Here is an 18,554-nt window from a genome sequence, read left to right on the forward strand (position 1 = left end):
GGCATCACATACCTCTAGATCCATTAGATGTGCATATATGTCTTTGACATATTCAGAACATAGGTGGGACAACTGTGAGTCTCCTGCATCAATGTCCTCTACTGTGAGAAGCGGGTCAGGGAAGGCCTCCTTCATGGAAACATCTGCAGCTTGTTCTGGACCAGTGGAGGGAGACACTTGAGGAGGTGCCTGAACTCTGGCAACTCCAGTCCTCTGAGAAGGAGAAAAGAATAAAAAATAAATTCAAAACACATTCTTCTTTGAAGTTAAACTGTAGGTAATGTGTTTCTTGTACATAGTTTAAATCACTGGTTCTGAACATCGGGTCCAGAGACCACCAGGGGTCCAAATGGACCCTTACAGGTCTGTAACTCTGAGTGTATATCGTCACTGTCGGGTAGAAACCTTGTATGTCCATAACTGTTACTTTTGAGGAAATGGAAAAAAGAAACAATTCCAATGGCTCCAATGTAGTTATTATTTAGTCACAAGCTCTTGTTAATACCTGTCATTTGGTTCAATATTTATAAAACCCCACACACACTTAACCCATTTAGACTTGGAAAGCCTATACATTGTTATACCTTTCAATCTGGGAAAGCATCTGTCATTTTAGATGTTTCCATGTACTGTATAGCAACTGACAAAATGATTTTAGTTTTCTTTTCTTTTTTTTAATAAAGAAGATTTTTTTTTCAGAAGGTTAGCATTTAGAGGCCGTTTATAAAAGAAATCTGCCTCAGGGCTAAATAGGTTTGGCCATCTTCAAAAACGCGTTGTGACTAGTCGAGTAATTACTTTTGCATGATACGACAACGTAGAGCATTCATTCATTTATATAAAAACATAAAGTTGAAATATGGAGATAGAATGTTTCCACCCGACAGCGATGATATGCAGTGCTACAGTGCAGACTAGCAAAAACTTACTCGGGATTCCAGGATGGACGCTCTCCACACCTTCCTGTCCCCCGTCAGGAGCTCTGCAGTGTTGTTAGCTCTGCTGTCACGCTGCAGTGTGTCTACATAGGTGGTGCGCCTCTCTCCCCTCCTAGCTGTGCCTTGTGTATGTTTGTTTGCCATCAGTTTCAGGTGCCTGCCACAGTGCCCAGCCACCGTTCTCTCCCTGACCTTGTCTGCGACTCTCGGGAGGCCTCTGCAGAGGTCCACATTTCTGATGTGGTCCACGTTCACCCATGGTACATCAGGGATCCTCTGTAGGATTCTTGTGTAGACACCATCCAGGGCCTTGTCCTGTTGTACTGTCTTGAACTGAGAGTTTACAAAGGGAACCTTACATTAGAGGTATACAAATTAAATGTAAACAACGTAATTGTTTAAATGAACAGTCAGTTTAAATTAACAAAAGGATTTCAGTGTAGGGATCTGAAAAAAAGTATCAAATTGGGGACTGTGAAATTGTAAAGGTTGAGAATAAGGGGTTTAAATATTACCTTGGTGTTAGAAGCCTTGTTGGCAAAGTTGGAAAGGTCTCCAAGAGCAGCTCTCTTTGGAGCATTGTTGGTCTTCCCCATGTATGCAGGGTTCTGCACGTTCATCCACTGTTGAAACTAACATTCAAAAACAGAAACAAAAACAGTTACAAAGAGCAACGTTAAAAATGCACTTGAGGTTTAAAAGATTCACCAAAAACCAATACTGGATCAAATACAACATAAATTAAGCCACATATTAACACCCAAAAGACTCAATCTCAATTCATGTCGCTTGCCGAGCAGAACAGACATTAAAAACAACGTGTTTAGTTAAAAAGCAACGTTCAAACTGCACTTTACGTTTAGAAGTAGTGCTGCACAATTAATCAAAAAAAGATCGTGATCTCGATTCAGACACCTATGCAATCTCGATTTTAAATTATGGCGATAAAAAAAAAAAAAAAAAAAAAAACGAACATTAAAAAAAAAAATTGTGCTTAATATTTTTATATTTACAAGAGAATCGTGTGAGAATCGTGATCTCAATTCTCATGGAGGAAAATCGTGATTCACATTTGAGCAAGAATCGTGCAGCACTATTTAGAAGGTTCAAAACACACTTCACCAACGTTCACAACATTCAAAATTCACTCAACAACCAACGTTTAAAAGCCGTTAAACCAGCAAACATCACCAAACAGCAACCAAAACAGATATTCAAGCTGACAAGTTAACGCGTCCGTTATAAGCTTGGAAGATCAGTTCGGCGAGCGACACCAACACCATAACGTCAACGTTTAGCCTAACGGGAGAATAACAAGCTTAACTCTAGTTTTTTTTCATAATTATTTTACTCACCATAACGCTGAACTCCACCGAAGATAAGATAAAACCGTTCAATTCTGAATTTAGTTAAAAAGCAACGATCGACGAAGGTTCAAAACACACTTCACCAACGTTCAAAATATTCAAAATGCTCTCAACAACCAACGTTTTAAAGCCGTTGAACCAGCAAACATGAGCAAACAGCAACCAAAACAGCACGAACACAACCAAATAACGTCAAATAAGCCACAAACACCACAACGCAAAAGACTGAAACTCAATGAACATCGCTTGTCGACCAGCAGAGAACAGATCTTCAAGCTGACAAAGCGTCGGTTATAAGCTTGGAAGATCAGTTCGGCGAGCGACACCAACGTTAACGTTTAGTAACGGGAGAATAACAAGCTTAACTCTAGATATTTTTCATAATTACTGTACTCACCATAATGCTAAACTCCACCGAAGATACGATAAAACCGTAAGCAACTGTCAAGAAGAAAGGCTGGAAAAAAGAAAGTGAACACCAAAAAGCCAAAAAAAATCTGGTAGTTGGTGAAATAAGTCCGTTGTGCGTTGTCGGTTGTCCGTTGTCCGTTGTCCGTTGTCCGTTGTCCGTTGTCCGTTGTCCGTTGTACGTGGTTCGTTGTTCGTTGTCCGTTGAGAAGATGTGTCTCGCAGGTGGAGATGCAGCCGATCGAAGTCAATGTCACAGAGCATCTGAGGGGTTGGTCTCTCAGCTGCTACCTACCTCAACGCCCACAGACCGCACGTGCCTCCTCTGATTGGCCGGCTGCCCGCCGAATGCACGCCGCTCATTGGTTGAAGGGATGCACATTGCGTCATTTGAAGGTGCGCGCGTTTGCGTGTGGGAAAATAGCCGATCTACAAGCTCACAAAGCACCATGTCAGAGTCATGTCGTGAGCTTGTAGATCAGCAACTTTCCCGCACACAGCGAAACCGTGGCATTTTAGAGGTTTTAACTTTATTTAACAATGTTATACACACAATACAGTAGGTTTAAACTTCAAAAATAAAATATAAACAAAAATGTATGTTATATTAAATTTACCTATATATTGTGTTTGCGAACAAACGAGTTTTTGTCAACTTTATGATTAAAAAATATATAATTAACCATATAAATTATATAATGATAGATGCGGCCTCAACTCTCGCGGGGGAAACGTTTCACATCTCGCGAGGTTTGGTTTGTAAACAAAGTCACCCACCACGCTGTTCCCTGACTCACTGACACACCCACAGCAAGCAGCCTACCTACACTAACTTTAGTGTCTTTAGTCAAGTTTGTGGACTCGTGATTTTTGTGGAGACAAAACTTTACATCGTTTTCCTTTCGAGAATAAAGAGTTGTGGAAGTTATGGTTGATCGCTACAGACACCCTACGCGCTCCACGCCATTACAGACGCAAGGCAAGCGTACCAAACGTATGTGTGCAGTGGTCATTTTCTGAAGACAGACTACAAGTATCTTCCAAAGAGACGACTGTTGAAAAGTACAGCCGTACCGTCAGTTTTTCCAGACAGAGAGCATGTTACTTCTGGATCGATCAACAGCTTCTCAGGTAAGACATGCTAACATGTAGCCCTGAAACATGACAGTCATGACGAAACTTCAACCTGGTTTTCGCTCCTTCTCCGTTTACGGCCCGTACATCTACATAAACGTTCAGATTTCAAATATAAAGTGCTTACCTCATGGCCATGAATGTTTCAATTCACTTCGGGTGGGTATAAGTACCCGTATCTTCCGTATTGTTCAATAAGAAACATGTTAATCCGATCGGTGGCCAATTTCTCATAGAGTTATAATGTATCAGACTGCAATACACCTTCCAACCGATAGGGTCGCGCAGTTGAAAGCATATGAAAAGAATGGCCACCGATCGGATTCAAATGCTTTTTATTGAACAATACGGAAGATGCGAGTACTTTTGAGGGCCCGAGTAGTATTGTAACATCCGTGGCCATGAGGTAAGCACTTTATATTTGAAATCTTAACGTTTATGTAGATGTACGGGCTGTAAATGGAGAACGTGCAAACACCAGGTTGAAATTCAGCCATGACGCGATCCATGGCTAGCTAACATGCTAATAGTATATAGTTTGTAGTAAATAAATTAACCGTAGTTCCAGTTGACATTTGTCATTATATTGTACTCAGATATGATCTTTGTTCATTTGAGCTGGTTCAAGGAGTAGGACCACGGCTAAAGTTAAGGGGTGGATGTGTATGTTTGGAAAGCATCCCATTCAAAAACAGAATTTTGTATAGTATATCATGTGGAACCCACTGCATTACAGTACAGTTGGTTAACCCACCCTCTGTTCATAGCAGGACGTTGCCAGTCCACAGTCCATTCTCCATTCTCCTACCACCTCCACAGGACTGTTGGATTTGTGTATTTTATGTACTTTTATCTAGCTAACTTCATATACTTGGCTAGATTTGTAAACTGGTTCCTTTTGATTGATTGATTAAATATTTTATTAAGCAAAAATGTAAACAGCACAATTACATTTATAATACTTTGCCTAAAAGGTCTGTCCAAAAAAGTCCTTGCTGTCTTGTTTCCATTGGGGTCCTTGGTGTTCAATTCATAGGCATTTATAGTAGCAACAAAACAGTTCAAATATCAACACAAAAATACAGAAAAAATAACACTATATGTACAAACAAAACAAAAAAATGCAGAGAAAAAAAATAACCTGAGGAACATCCTAGAAGAAGATATTTTGAAAAGCAGATAGCTAGCTAGATAATATGTTTGGGTGGGGGAAGCCAAAGGAGCCTATAGCCTGATAAGTTGAATACTAGTTGTTTTTCTGTTTTTGTTTTTTTCACAGCAGCCATAAATTACTGAGGAAATTCCTGAACCACAAACACTTTTTAGCATATACAGTCATTCTTCATCCATAGTGTTTAGTACTGGATTCATAGTTGAATGTGTCTTATAGTGTGATTGTGTATTATAACATGATGATAGTGCAGTAAAACACAACCTAATAGTGTTTGTTTGCTAATTCGATTAATTTTCTTGTTCTCTTGTTTATTTCATTACAGTCAATATCTGAAGAATTCCCATCCTGTATTCCAAATCTTGAGCTGTACAGTCCAGTGCTCAGAAAGGCCTCTTCTACACAGGCACGACCACACAGATCTGGCTCATACTACGGCGTTACGCCAGTTCGTCTCTTCAACTCTTGGCATCAGGTATCCAGACAATATGTAGTATGTGTACCGGTATGTAGCTATAATTTTCACTCCAGCGGTGGTTCTCGTTTTCATGTTGAGGACTACCATATATCTGACTGCAAACCCCCATCTGAAAACATGTTTTGCCAGGGACCCTATACAAGATTTGTTAAATAAATATTCCTTATTTGTCAAATGTTTTCAAGATATTTTTGAAAAAGGCCGTCCTACAAGCTCACAACGTGTTGTGAGCTTGTTCATCTGCTATTTTCAAACAGCCAACCATATAGAGTTAAAGTGGTTAAACAGATTTTTATATATTAAACAATTTCACCACCCTGGAACACCCTCAAAGACCCCTGGGGGTCCCCAGACCCCACTTTGAGAACCATTGGAATACAGTACAGTTTGTCCATATATAACCCATCCTCTGTTTATTTCAGGAAATCCCTGGTTCTGAAAACACGCATGTTCCTACTTTGGCCTCGATTATGAGTCCTGCAGAAAAAGACATTCCTTCATCAATGGCACGTCCATGTCAATCCATATCGGGGACATACTACGGTATCAGCAAAGCTCACCAAGAGAAGGTATTTTTTAATTATATGCTGGCAATATAGATGCACTCCATTTTATTTTAAATGTCTCTTTTATTGAAGTATATCTCCATATGATGTGTTCTAAGATGTATGTATGCATCAACTAGCCTGGAGATGTCCACAAATGAAAGGGAGGTTGAGGGGCCACATGTTAGATCATGTTGTATGTATTATACTGCATTTTTTAAGTTGAATAGTTTACTGGACATATCTAATGGTGTATATACCGCCGTATATACCGTTACTGTGCAACATTGATTTTCTTTTGTAAACAGGATGGTTTACCAGAGTCAACACCAGCTGTCATAAATATCAAAAGATCAACCCGTCCATGTAGGCCTCTGTGTCCACCAAAATCTCTAGCCTCTCCTGGCCTTCACTAGACACACGTTTTAGTTCAATGGACTTGGCTCATGATAGTACAGCATCCTCATCAAGCAGCCAAGCTGGTAGTGAGGCTAGTTCTGCACAGACTGCCTGTGTGAACTTCACCCGTCCAGAGAGAGCGACAGCAGATCCAGGAAGTGCTCAGAGCAAGAAGAGTGTCAGGAGGCTTTAAACATTCAGATGATGATAATGATGGTAATCATAACAGAAAACACGATGATGATAGTGATATGTTTCTGAAGTGGTGAAGGTGGTTTCATGATTTATCTTTTCCTCTTTTCTCCCCTCTTCCTCTCCCCACAGATCCTTTACTCCACATCTGTGCAGCTCAGCCTGTAGGAGCTTCAGGACAGATGAGGAGACGAGGGAGGTGTACGAACATCTGACACCGGCGTTTGAGGAGCATAATAGGCTCTATGCACAGCAGCCATATTAGAAAGATTTTGGGCCTCTTCCTTACTTCACAGGTGTTACCAATGACACTAATGAAGGCTCTGTTCCATTTACTGTAGTGTAGCACAGTGGTTCTCAAACGTTTTAATTCCAAGGCCCCCATAACTCTGTGTACAAATGGAACCAAATCCATTTGTACACTCTCAGAGTTACACACCCATAAGGGGTCCATTTGGAACCCCCCCAAGGAACCCACTGGTGCACCAGAGTGTTTCTAGTGAGCCAACATGCACAATACCAGCACCCTGACTCTGTTTGACCAGAATGTAACAGAGCCTTCATTAGTATCATTGGTAAGACCTGTGAAGGAAGTAAGAAAGAGGCCCAATTTCTTTACAATATGGCTTCTGTGCGTAGAGCCTATTAAGAGCTATGATAAAAGCTGCCGACATCTCTCTTGGCCAGAAAACAAACTTCCAAATGCCTTCGTTTGCCAAAACTGCACCTGGAACTTTCCCCTGGTTGACGACGACTACATTCTTAGTGATGTGCTGCATATATTGGCTTCAGGTGCGCCTCCGCCTCGCCTCGTCATATTAGACCTCCAATTCAAGAGTCAGACCAACAATTCTCATGGTTCAAACTGATCATTTTATTATACTAATGGATATTTACATAATGTATAGATGGATATATGAGACCTTTGCTAGTTTGCTTTTTACATAATACACATACTTGATGGCACACAACATTAACAGAATTGATGTTGCATGATTTGTTTTTGTACAAAAAACAAATATTCACATGACAAGTAGACAGACAAACAGTAGACAACCCTTTGTCATAGGCTGTGTACAAGGTCCCAACACAACACGTGAGCTTGTAGATTGGCCATTTTCTGTCGAGTCACACGCATCCTTTCATTTTGAGCAGGCTCAATCGTCACCCCATCTGGAAAAAAAAAAGATAATGTAGCTGAAAGGCAACAAGTCTGCATGCCTGATTCAACCTCAGGGGTTGTCAAGCAGGGGAGAAGGCAGGCTCTTCACAGTAGATGACTGCAGCTCAGAAAGGCGAGTGACATTCATCAGCTTGCTCCCTGAGTACTTCATCTTGACGGCCTAGTGGAGAGGGAAAACTAGCATTAGTATTCATCTATCTAAACATCCCTATATCTCACTCCATTATATTATGCTACATTATACTAACCCTAGTGGAGAGGGAACATTTATATTAGTATTCACTATTCATCTATGCAAACATCCCTATCTTACTCCATTAGACTATTCTACAATTTAGGCATTTAGCAGACTTTATCCAGAGCAACTTACAGTAAGCAATTAAGCCTAAATCATGGGCGGCTGTGGCTCAGGAGGTAGAGCAGGTCGTCCAATGATCCGTGGGTCGGCGGTTCGAATCCCGGCTCCTCCTGACCACATGTCGAAGTGTCCCTGGGCAAGACACTGAACCCTACATTGCCTCCAATGATTCGGTCGGTGCTCGCTTGCCACCATTGGTGTGTGAATGTGGGAAAAGTGGGGACGCTGGCGTCGACTGTTCGCCGCTCCACCTCCCAATGTCCCCCACCTGTATGAATGAATGAACCATTGTAAAGCGCTTTGAGCACTTGGAAAAGCGCTATAAAAATGCTATTCATTATTATTATTATTAAATCCTAGAGGAGGGAATCTTAGCATTAGTTTTCATCTATTCAAACATCCACATCTTACTGCATCAACTTCCAAATGCCTTCGTTTGCCTACTCGCCTGGAACTTTATTTTCCCCTCGTTGACAACGACATTCTTAGCGATGTGCTTCATTATCGGCTTCAGGTGATCCTCGTCACACGTGGTGTAATGCTGCTCTGTAGGAGTCTGCACCACATCATATCATATGTGGAACTTTGTTTTCCCCTCGTTGACAACGACATTCTTAGCGATGTGCTTTATTATCAGCTTCAGGTGATCCTCATCATATGTGGTGTAATGCTGCTCTGTAGGAGAAAAACACCAACTGTTATTCGCGCAACCTTTCCCCTTACCAGAGTCAGATGCAGCCTGCTAGCTCCACCGCTAAGCTGGGTGTGGAGACCGACGGATGAGAAACAGATTAACAACCTCAATCCTACATTATGACGCAGTGAATTGCTAATAACACTTCAGTGCTTTTAGTCACAGACCAGCCTTAATGATCTTAAATCACTTTATTTTAGATATCTCTTTAGTAATAGTATAAAGTAAACAACGAGACTTTAGTTGTCACTGTGCAATACTTTAAAACAGTTGTCATGTTGTATAAATACCGACCGGAAGCCACTCCGACAGGAAGCCACTCACTTTTTAAAATTAAATTACTTATTTAAAAGAACTAAAGCCCCTGACACACTGAAAGCGGCAGACACTCGCGTCATCAAACTCACACATTGTTTATAACTGCCTTAGCCCACACTGGAGGCATCAAGTGAGTGCGCCCAAACCTGTTGACGCGTCTTTCAGAGCTCGGTTCTATTTTGGGGCATCGATGCATGGTATGGCACAGACCATACAAAACGAGTTGGAGCAATGCAGAAAGGCAACCTCTTTTTATTCCAAACTTGTATTGCAATCTATGTATGTTTGTTTCCACTTGTTTGACCGTTCTAGAAACACAAGTCTGTTTTAAATGAAGCAGACGATGTGAACAGGCGGACTCGTGTCAGTCTCGTGACATTTATCAGTGACGCTCATATAAATGCTTTTTATGTGTTTTACAGGGGCAGCGTCCAACGCCCTCCGACAGCCCTACCTGTGGCTGACCATCATACTGACTGTAGGGATCAGCCTCCCTGTCCTCTGTATCCAACTGTATTCTATAGCAGTGATTCTCAACCCTTTTAATGTCAAGGACCCCCAGTTTGATAATTTCTATCCCTGGGACCCCAAACTACACTGTAAAATCCTCAAGTGTTAATTTATTTCCATTTGTACACTCTCAGAGACTTGCAGACTCTGTAAGGGTCCATTAGTTTCAACTATCAATGATTTAGCTTGGGGACCCTGTGGAACTCCCTCAAGGACACCTGGGGATTTTGAGGACACCACGTTAAAAACCAGTGTTCTATAGTATACCATTTATATTCATTATAACGTTTTCATACTGAAGTAAACTTAATTGAAGTTGAGAAGCTCAGTTAAGACGCAGCATATCAAACAAACTCACAACGTGTCATATTGTAGATCTGATATTCTTGCTATTTCCGAACAATTTTTAAGTGAAATTGGTTTATTGTTTCTATGCGTTTTATAAATATTGAACCAATTAAAAGTATTAAAAAGAACTAATAAGGGGGAAAAAATACATTTCCTGAAAAGTACCCGTTTTGGACATGCATTGTTTCCACCTGAAAGCAACGATATGTAACATTTAATCATCATCATTATCTCACACGCACACCCAGGTCCAGCGGAACAGGAAGAAGTACGAGATGGAAGAGGAGAAGAGAAAGCCTGCGGCTCTGCCTGCGTTCCAGCGAGGCAGACGTTCCCGGCGCTCCGCCTACACTTTCTCCCACTCCCGGGGTTACGCCAACCTCATCGCGTCCTGGCGGAGCATCCGGCGGCGGCCGGCGACGCGGGGCGAGCCACCTCAGGACAACATCACAGAGACTCCAGAGAGAGGCACAGAACATCTGACCAGGGGCTGTGGGGCTGCAGGTCTGAGAAACGGAGCAAAAACTGTCACTGGATCATTTCTGAACCGACTGGTCAAAGCTACTTAAGGAGGTTCATAGCAATCATGTTGTAAATACGGGAGGTGGAGCTATGCATTGGAGCGCTTGGGTTTTAGCTTTTGGTTTGTTTGTGTCTAAACCCGCTCGCAATGCATGTTGAAAGATGAAGTTTCGCTGAATGTTCGCCTATTTTAACCTATTATGACATGCCCAGAACAAGTGCGCTACTGTCCCCCCCCCCCCCCAGTTTTCTACAATGACAATACAAAGCAACAAATCCCAGGTGGAGACATACAATTGTTAAATTTGTATTAACTGCTATTGTATGTGCATTGCAAAAGATTGATTTCAATAAATAATTTATTTAATGTCAAAATGGAATAAAAGGCCACACTGAAAGGAATTCAAGTGTACCATGATTAAAGGAAAGACTTAATTCTCATCTCTACTGGTTAAAATGTATGTTTTGTAATGATAATCAAAGTCTACAACTAGTCACTAAAGTTTCCAAATAATTGTAGTGGAGTAAAAGTACAATATTTGCCTCTGAGGTGTAGTGGAGTGGAATCTACTCCAGTAGAAGTAAAAGTATAGAAAATTGGAAATACTCCAGACCGGCGCCTATACTCCTTTACTGGAGTCTCCAGTAAAGGAAAAGTACCTACAAATTGTACTTAAGTACAGCACTTGTGGGTACATGTACTTAGTTACTTTACACCTGTGTGTGTGTGTGTGTGTGTGTGTGTGTGTGTGTGGGGGGGGTGTAAATGGTGCATTTATATAGCGCTTTTATCCAAAGATTAGCCACATGATTTAGTCTACCAGCACCATCTCTGTTGAGCCCACTGATTTGTCTGTATCCACCATTACAACAAGTGTTATCAAGTCCTCCAGTTTAAACCAGTGTGAGGATGCTTTACCCTCTTCTCCATGATTCTTGCCTTGATGTCCAGCACCTGGCCTAAATACAGGTACAAGATGTGCACACAATCTCCTCTGTGAAATGTTTAGGACAGGTGTCATGTCAGTCAAGTGTTACCATCATAGCCAGTCAGGAATCAACCATCCTTTTGTGACATAATGCAGTAACTAGAAACAACCACTAGGTGTCCTCATTCATCAAGTCTATGAAGAGCAGATTCACATTTTAAATTACTACCAATGTTTTAGTTTAAAGCTGGACTGAAATATTTTCACAAACTACATGTGGGACAAAAGATAAGTTACAGCTCTTGCGGTCACATGACCACAAGAGCAATTTAGTCATTATGCCAATTGATTTCTTCCCTCACACATTTCTGTGTAGTCATTGCTGTTGCGTCCTACTGACTCAGCTACCAGCGAGGAGCCCCCACCAGGAGGACATAGAGCCTTTGTCCTACTCCTCCTGCCCAACACTCCCTGCTTACAGGTTCCGCCCCAGCCTGTAGGATTACATGCAATGACAGATATCAGCCTCCCCCGAACACAGGCCAATTGTGTTTGTGTAGACGCTCCACAAAGCCGGATGCACCACGTGGATTTGAACCCACAACCTCTGTGGTGGCGTGGTCACATGTTTTAATCCTCTCCTGTTACAATCATTTCCAATTGATCTCCAAAGATGTTGGGGGTTGTGTGTCTCGCTCAAGCAAAATCATACCGGTTTGAAATGCAAGCTTTTGTCAAGAGTGCAATTAACCTGGATGAAATGTATTTGTTTCATGGTCAGTGTTGTTCACCCTTTCAAATGAAGTACAGTTATTGGTTTGTCCTCTTGTCTAACTGGATATTGTTGTTAGTGCACAAATTAATATGTATTTGGCCGAAGACCCACCATCTGAAAATATTTTGTGCCTGAGATCCTTGTACAAGATTTGTGTTGTAAAAATTCCAATTTTTTCCCTAACCCATTCTTTAAAAATAGCCTACAAGCTCATAACACTTTGCGACACGTTGTGGGCTTGTAGATCGACTCTCATCGCGTTTGTTTACATTTTTCAAAAGTTATTACGTTACAGAGCTTACCTGAATAACTGAGTTAATGTTTGCTAAAGATCATTGCGAGTCATGGACATTTGAATTTTGAAAGTCAATCTTTTCTCTAAGGACTATATATTCAGCTTGTCTTTTCAATGTAATTCTCCTTTTAAAATGCATTCAAGGGTAATAATACTATTATAATAACAATTTAACAAAGAATATCTGTATCATTGATATTTTGTGTGGTGGATTATTTATCATTTTATTTGTCTCTGCACGTTGATTTCTATATAGTACTGAAATGTATGGAATCCACTGGCTTCCTCTAAAATCAATCAAACTAGCTTTGGAAAATGGTCTGCAGTAATGTCAAAAGAACAGGAGAACTGTTGCGCCTTGCTTTGTCCTTTTGGTAAAGATTAACTGCAGGTGCGGTGGTCTCGAAAAACATAAAGATAGGCTGACAAGGAGACTCGCTCACTGCATGAAAGTATAGGAAAAACTCCTTAGACGAGACTTAAAGAAAATGTTTTTCTTTATTTTATGATGCCCATAGTGTGCTCGGTGCTCAGTGAATTAAAAAGCAAAACGTTTTCAGTCCTCCCAGGACCTTCGTCAGTGCTATAATAAGTGCAGTAATGTCAAGCATACTGGGAGTCAGTGGGCTAAAGATGCCAGACCACAGGTATGGCCCAAGTGATGTCACATGACATACTGTACATTTCACTGCAGCTCCTGACCCTCCACCCACCATTCCCCCATCTCTCACCTGTAGTGGAGTGCAGTTTGAGGCAGAGGATGTCCTCGTCACTGCTGCAGACCTGAGCATACTCCACCAGAGGATCTTGGAGCTTCCTGGCTATGGACACAGCCTGTCGCAGCAGGGGAGGGTAGTCTCTGAAATCAACCTGAACACAGGGGCAGACAGACGGAGGACACAGATTTATTACAACACATCTGGAAAGATTCTCCTTTAGCGGTGTCAGTGTGTTTATGCTGTGGATGTTGGTGTTCATCAAGATGGGCCGACATGAAACACAATCATAGCAGTTAAAGTGTAGAGATGTTCAGGTGCAGATTGTTATGGTGAGTTGCTGTGAGCCACTTGACTGCCTACATACAGGGCACAGTTCTATCATGTTAAAACCTGCTGTTATAGGCTCTTTACATAGGCTCCTAGGAAACACTGGTGCTGTGTGTTCTTTTTATTAGTCAGAAATGTAAACAGCACATGGTACAGTAAGACATTAAGGCTAAAACGATAACCCCAAAAAGTCCTGGGGACTTGTTTCCATTGTGGTCCTATGTATTCAATTCATCAACATAGCATAGAACATTTACACGATAATACATGTCACAAACAAATAAAACACTATGTACAAATATATTATTTACCTCAGACTTCTTGCTGTTCGTGTACAGTGTAGCCAGTTCAATGTCGACCAGCTCCACTCCCACGGGGGGCAGAGAGGTTTGTTTTGCAAGCTCACTGATGGTCATTTTGTTGTCCTCCGTTATCATAAGAGCATCTCTGCAGACATACGAAAAACTGGTTTGGCATCAGTACTAAGAAAACCACTCATAAGAAAGCTGATTGAAAATAAACAAAACAAAACAGAACAAAGAAAGGAATCAAACACTCACCTATTCTCTCCAGCAACAGCGACCACATGAGGTTTCTTGCTTTTCAGAAACTTCTTCAGATTTTATATATCAATAGCCTGAGAATGACAGGAAAAGATAATAGCATTATTATTATTATTATTATTCCTTCCTGCTTGTGGTTGTTTCTCTGTCCAGGTGATCTGTGCTCTCCTGATTAAGAAACACACGTACATAAACTTGCATTATATTTTAATCAATAGATGTTGTGGGTTAAGAAAATGGTGTGTGAGTAAAAGTTTTTGTAAACTGGTAATTATTTACTTAGGCAATACAAATGGAAATATTTTAATATGTACAGTAACTAATTTTAAGCTAATGCAATATCACTGAACAAACGTTTAGCCTCAATTCTTTTTTATTACATATGAAGAATTGTAATATCGTTCCATGTCTCAACAAAGATGTGCAACTGGGTAGACAAAATGTATAGCACACAATGACACGTGTGTGTGTGTGTGTGTGTGTGTGTGTGTGTGTGTGTGTGTGTGTGTGTGCGTGCGTGCGTGCGCGTGTGCGTGTGTGTGTGCGCGCGCGCGTGTGCGTTTGTGCATATGTCTGGTCAGTTTTTACAGCTGATACAATACCTGCTTGGAAATAGTTGGGGTGGAGAAGATGTGTCTAAAGATCCATTCTGCTTCCTCCTCCAGCTTGTCATCCTCAGCAGATTCCACAGGGATTCCACTGGAACCTCTCGGGCATGTCGGTGGAGCGGATCTTGCTGTCCTGGTGGGTCATGTAGCTGCTCTCCAGCTCGCCGGGCTCATACAGCTCAAACACGCTCTTGCTGCTGCCAGCCACAACATGAGCAAAGTCAAAGTCCCCACCAAAGGTCTCCTGGGCCTCCAGCAGGCCTACATCAACCCTCTTCTTACTGGTGATGGGTTGGTCGTCATCGTCCACAATGAAGTCGTCTAGGTCGGACTCCTCCTCCTCCTCCTCCTGCTCCTCCTCGTCATCACCGTGCTGAAGAGGCATATCAACGATCTCTTCCTCCTCCAGCTCGCCCTCACCATCCCTGTCACCGCTAAAGATCTCATCTGCGATCAGTTTCTTCAGATCATTGGATGAGGATGAAGATGAGGATGAAGATGGTGATAAGGATGAGGACAATGACCTCTTCCTCTTCTTCCTCGCTGTCTCCTCCTCCATGAAAACATCACCCCCTGTTGAAGACCCCTGATATAGATCAAATGCTTACAGTATGTACAGGTTGATAGTCTTTGTTAAGTCAACTTTAAAGAGTTAGAATAAAAAAATGGATAAGCCTAAGTAATACTACATTCAATCTATTTAGGCTAACGTTTGCTCCTTTGCTTTGTCGGACTAGAATAGTGGGTCGCAAACGTTTTCATTTCAAGGACCCCCAAATTGACACATATTAGCCCGCGGACACCCATTTGAAAAGATAAGCCAGGGACCCCCATAAGAGAAGATTTTTACGGCTCTAGCAGTGATTCTCAATCATTGTAATTTAAGGACCCCCCTAGTTTGACATGCATTAAGCTACGGACCCCCATTGTAAAAGCAATGTTAATTTAACTCTGAGAGTGTACAAATGGAACCAAATGGACCCGTTAGGTTCCATTTGTACACTCTCAGAGTTACAGACACTTAAGGGTCCATTTGGTTCCTATAAATCATTTAGCTGGGGACCCCCTGGTATCCCCTCAAGTACCCCTGGGGGTCCCCGGACCCCACTTTGAGAACCAATGGACTAGAATGTTGCTTTCCTTTGATTTTGTTTTAATTTTAGTTATGTATCTGTTAGGCTGGCTCTGGTCCATAGCATTAGAAGCAGGAGGACTCCTTCTGGACCAGAGCTACCGTTAGGCCTGTTGTTTTTTCTATGATGTTGATGTAGGCCTACTCCATAATCTCCATTACAGTATACTGCTCAATACATTTGTTCATTCAAATAACAACTAAAAGCTTTGGCACACCTAGATTAAAAGTATCTGACAGGTGCATATAGGAAAGATAAGATCAATAAACCTGTCTCAAGACATACCAAAAGTCTCTTGAGACAGGTGATGATACATGGATTTAAAACACAGTCACTGAAACAGGAGTGTATATAACGTATATAATGAGTGTATAATCCTGATATAATGTAGCATAGATTAGTAACATTACATTTAAATGACTTACTCAGTTGTGTAGAACTGTTGGTCAATGATGTTACAAACACTGTTTCACTGCATCTCTACAGTCTGGTTGTAACTGTAACCAGGGTTGCCAGATCTGCTTATTATAATTTCCTCGCAAGATTTTATTTGAAAATAGCAGATATACAAGCTCGCAACGCGTCGCGATGCAACACTTTGAGAGCTTGTAGATCTGCTATTTTCAAATAGCTGATGTATGTACATGTTAAAGTGCACATGTGTGGTGTGGCCCATTATAGTCACTTCTTTTGGGCTGGTTTTCATAGACCTGGTTGCTTGTTTCTCTCACAGAATCTGGCAACACTGACTGTAACGACTAATCTTCATCCCAGGCTTGTACTTTTCGTGACGTTGATGAAAAGTTGCTTTGATTTGAAAAATCATCAAAAACAAACACCTGTCCGTCCTCTTGGGTACAAGGATCGTCCATCGGCCTACGCAGTTTCTAGACACGCTGTTCTCATTGGCTTACGGTGCTTTCGTGCAGCCAATGAAAAACGGCCAGGGCGTCGTTTGCCAGTTCAGACCATTCTCGCGAGACACGGGAACAGAACGCACATGTGACGTAGGAGCTGTTATGAACGCTGACCAATGGACGCGCAGCTCGCGCAAGACACCGAGTTTAAATGTCCCGCAGCGCGAACAATCCTCAGATGCTCTGTGACATTGACTTCGATCGGCTGCATCTCCACCTGCGAGACACATCTTCTCAACGGACAACGAACAACGAACCACGGACAACGGACAACGGACAACGGACAACCGACAACGCACAACGGACTTATTTCACCAACTACCAGATTTTTTTGGGCTTTTTGGTGTTCACTTTCTTTTTTCCAGCCTTTCTTCACTTCTAACGTTCAACGACAACTAGGTGAGTTCAGTTTGATGATGCTCGGGTCTTGGGGTTAAGGGGAAATGTCACTGTTATGCTATTTTTTGTAAACGAGGCCGATGCACACCTCAAAGCCAAAGGTTGGCGACAGGTGTGTAAGTAAAACATGCACAATTTAGGAGATCAAGGACAATCAAACACACACAACAAGGCATTTTAAATAGCATAACAATTTAGGAGGAGATCTCTGACGGTTAAATCAAAGAAGAGGACCCGCACACTGTCAGACACTTGCAAAAATGTAGCTTTTCATTCGACGTTTCGGCTGTTAGACCTTCACCACTGATGAAGCTGACCAAGCTTTCATCAGGAGTCCTGAAGAAGGTCTAACGACCGAAACGTCGAATAAAAAGCTTTTTATTAGCTTAAAATGTAGCTTTATATTCGACGTTTCGGTCGTTTAGACCTTCTTCAGGACTCCTGATGAAGGTCTAACGACCGAAACGTCGAATAAAAAGCTACATTTTTTGCATGTTTCTGACAGTGTGCGGGTCCTCTTCTTTGATTTAACCATCAGAGATCTCCTCCTAAACTGTTATGCTATTTAAAATGCCTTTGTTGTGTGTGTTTGATTGTTTAGTTAGTTAATATGTCTTTAGAAGCTACAACAATAATAACATGCCCGGTGGCCGTTGGTCATCATCATGGTGGTGCTTGTCTAAACTAGCTGTCTAAACGACAGCTGGTTTGTAGATCTGTTTACTTTGGTTGTGTTGTTACCTTACCCACCTGCTTCATAGTCTAGGTTTTAGCCTTATTGATACAAGACTGTGATATATTATATTATATATGACCGATGACCGTTGATCCAAGGCTAGTCTAGCTTGAACATTTAAAACTTTCATCTCAGCTTGAGTTAACGTCTAGAAGCTACCATATGCTTGTCAGAAAAAGCTTGTTTGTAGACGTTATAACGTCTTTTTTTTAATCAACAACGTTGATTTAAAAAAAAATATCGTTCTCAACAGGGGGATATGTCATTTTAACAGACTATCTTTTCACTACAACATGCTATAATTGTACTAGTTACATTTAAAACGTCTGATTGTAGCTTGTTTTTGTTTGAATCAATTGAATGTATCAACGGAACGCTAGCTGAAAAAAGAACAGATCTACAAGCTAACAACCTGTAGTATGGGCTTAGCTTTTAGACCTTCTTTTTTTTTGCACAGGACACCGTTGTACCAGCAGTTCAAGATGTTTAATTCAGTGGTGGGAGAAACAGGCCTACTCAGATTTGATTGACTTTAGTAAAAGTAGTAATACAAATAATATAAATGTAGAAATATTCTGTTGCAACCAG

The 18,554-nt window shown here is 41.4% G+C and overlaps 3 protein-coding genes across 3 annotated transcripts in view; 1 reads left to right on the forward strand and 2 right to left on the reverse strand.

Annotated features, from left to right (window-relative positions):
- LOC308095502 (G2/mitotic-specific cyclin-B2-like) overlaps positions 1-3,095 on the reverse strand; it is a gene marked incomplete at both ends in the record, with an annotated part of 35,181 nt that extends 32,086 nt beyond the window's left edge. Inside the window, 4 exons of the mRNA XM_080442559.1 lie at positions 13-213; positions 1,131-1,271; positions 1,454-1,570; positions 3,009-3,095. Coding sequence (XP_080298685.1) covers positions 13-213; positions 1,131-1,271; positions 1,454-1,570; positions 3,009-3,095 — 546 coding nt within the window. The remainder of the gene's footprint in view (positions 1-12; positions 214-1,130; positions 1,272-1,453; positions 1,571-3,008) is intronic.
- A 433-nt stretch (positions 3,096-3,528) lies between these two features.
- Positions 3,529-7,431, forward strand: LOC308100248 (uncharacterized protein). The gene is made up of 4 exons (XM_080449219.1): positions 3,529-3,844; positions 5,344-5,493; positions 5,919-6,065; positions 6,765-7,431. Exons 1-4 carry the CDS (start codon positions 3,812-3,814, stop codon positions 6,798-6,800), a joined length of 366 nt encoding a protein of 121 aa, XP_080305345.1. The 5' UTR covers positions 3,529-3,811; the 3' UTR covers positions 6,801-7,431.
- Positions 7,432-7,864: 433 nt separating this feature from the next.
- Positions 7,865-18,554, reverse strand: part of LOC308095512 (G2/mitotic-specific cyclin-B2-like) — a gene marked incomplete at both ends in the record, with an annotated part of 49,472 nt that continues 38,782 nt past the window's right edge. Inside the window, one exon of the mRNA XM_080442569.1 lies at positions 7,865-7,975. Coding sequence (XP_080298695.1) covers positions 7,865-7,975 — 111 coding nt within the window. The remainder of the gene's footprint in view (positions 7,976-18,554) is intronic.

Source organism: Gymnoscopelus braueri, assembly GCF_963280865.1.
Source record: "Gymnoscopelus braueri genome assembly, chromosome: 2".
Lineage (NCBI taxonomy): Eukaryota > Metazoa > Chordata > Actinopteri > Myctophiformes > Myctophidae > Gymnoscopelus > Gymnoscopelus braueri.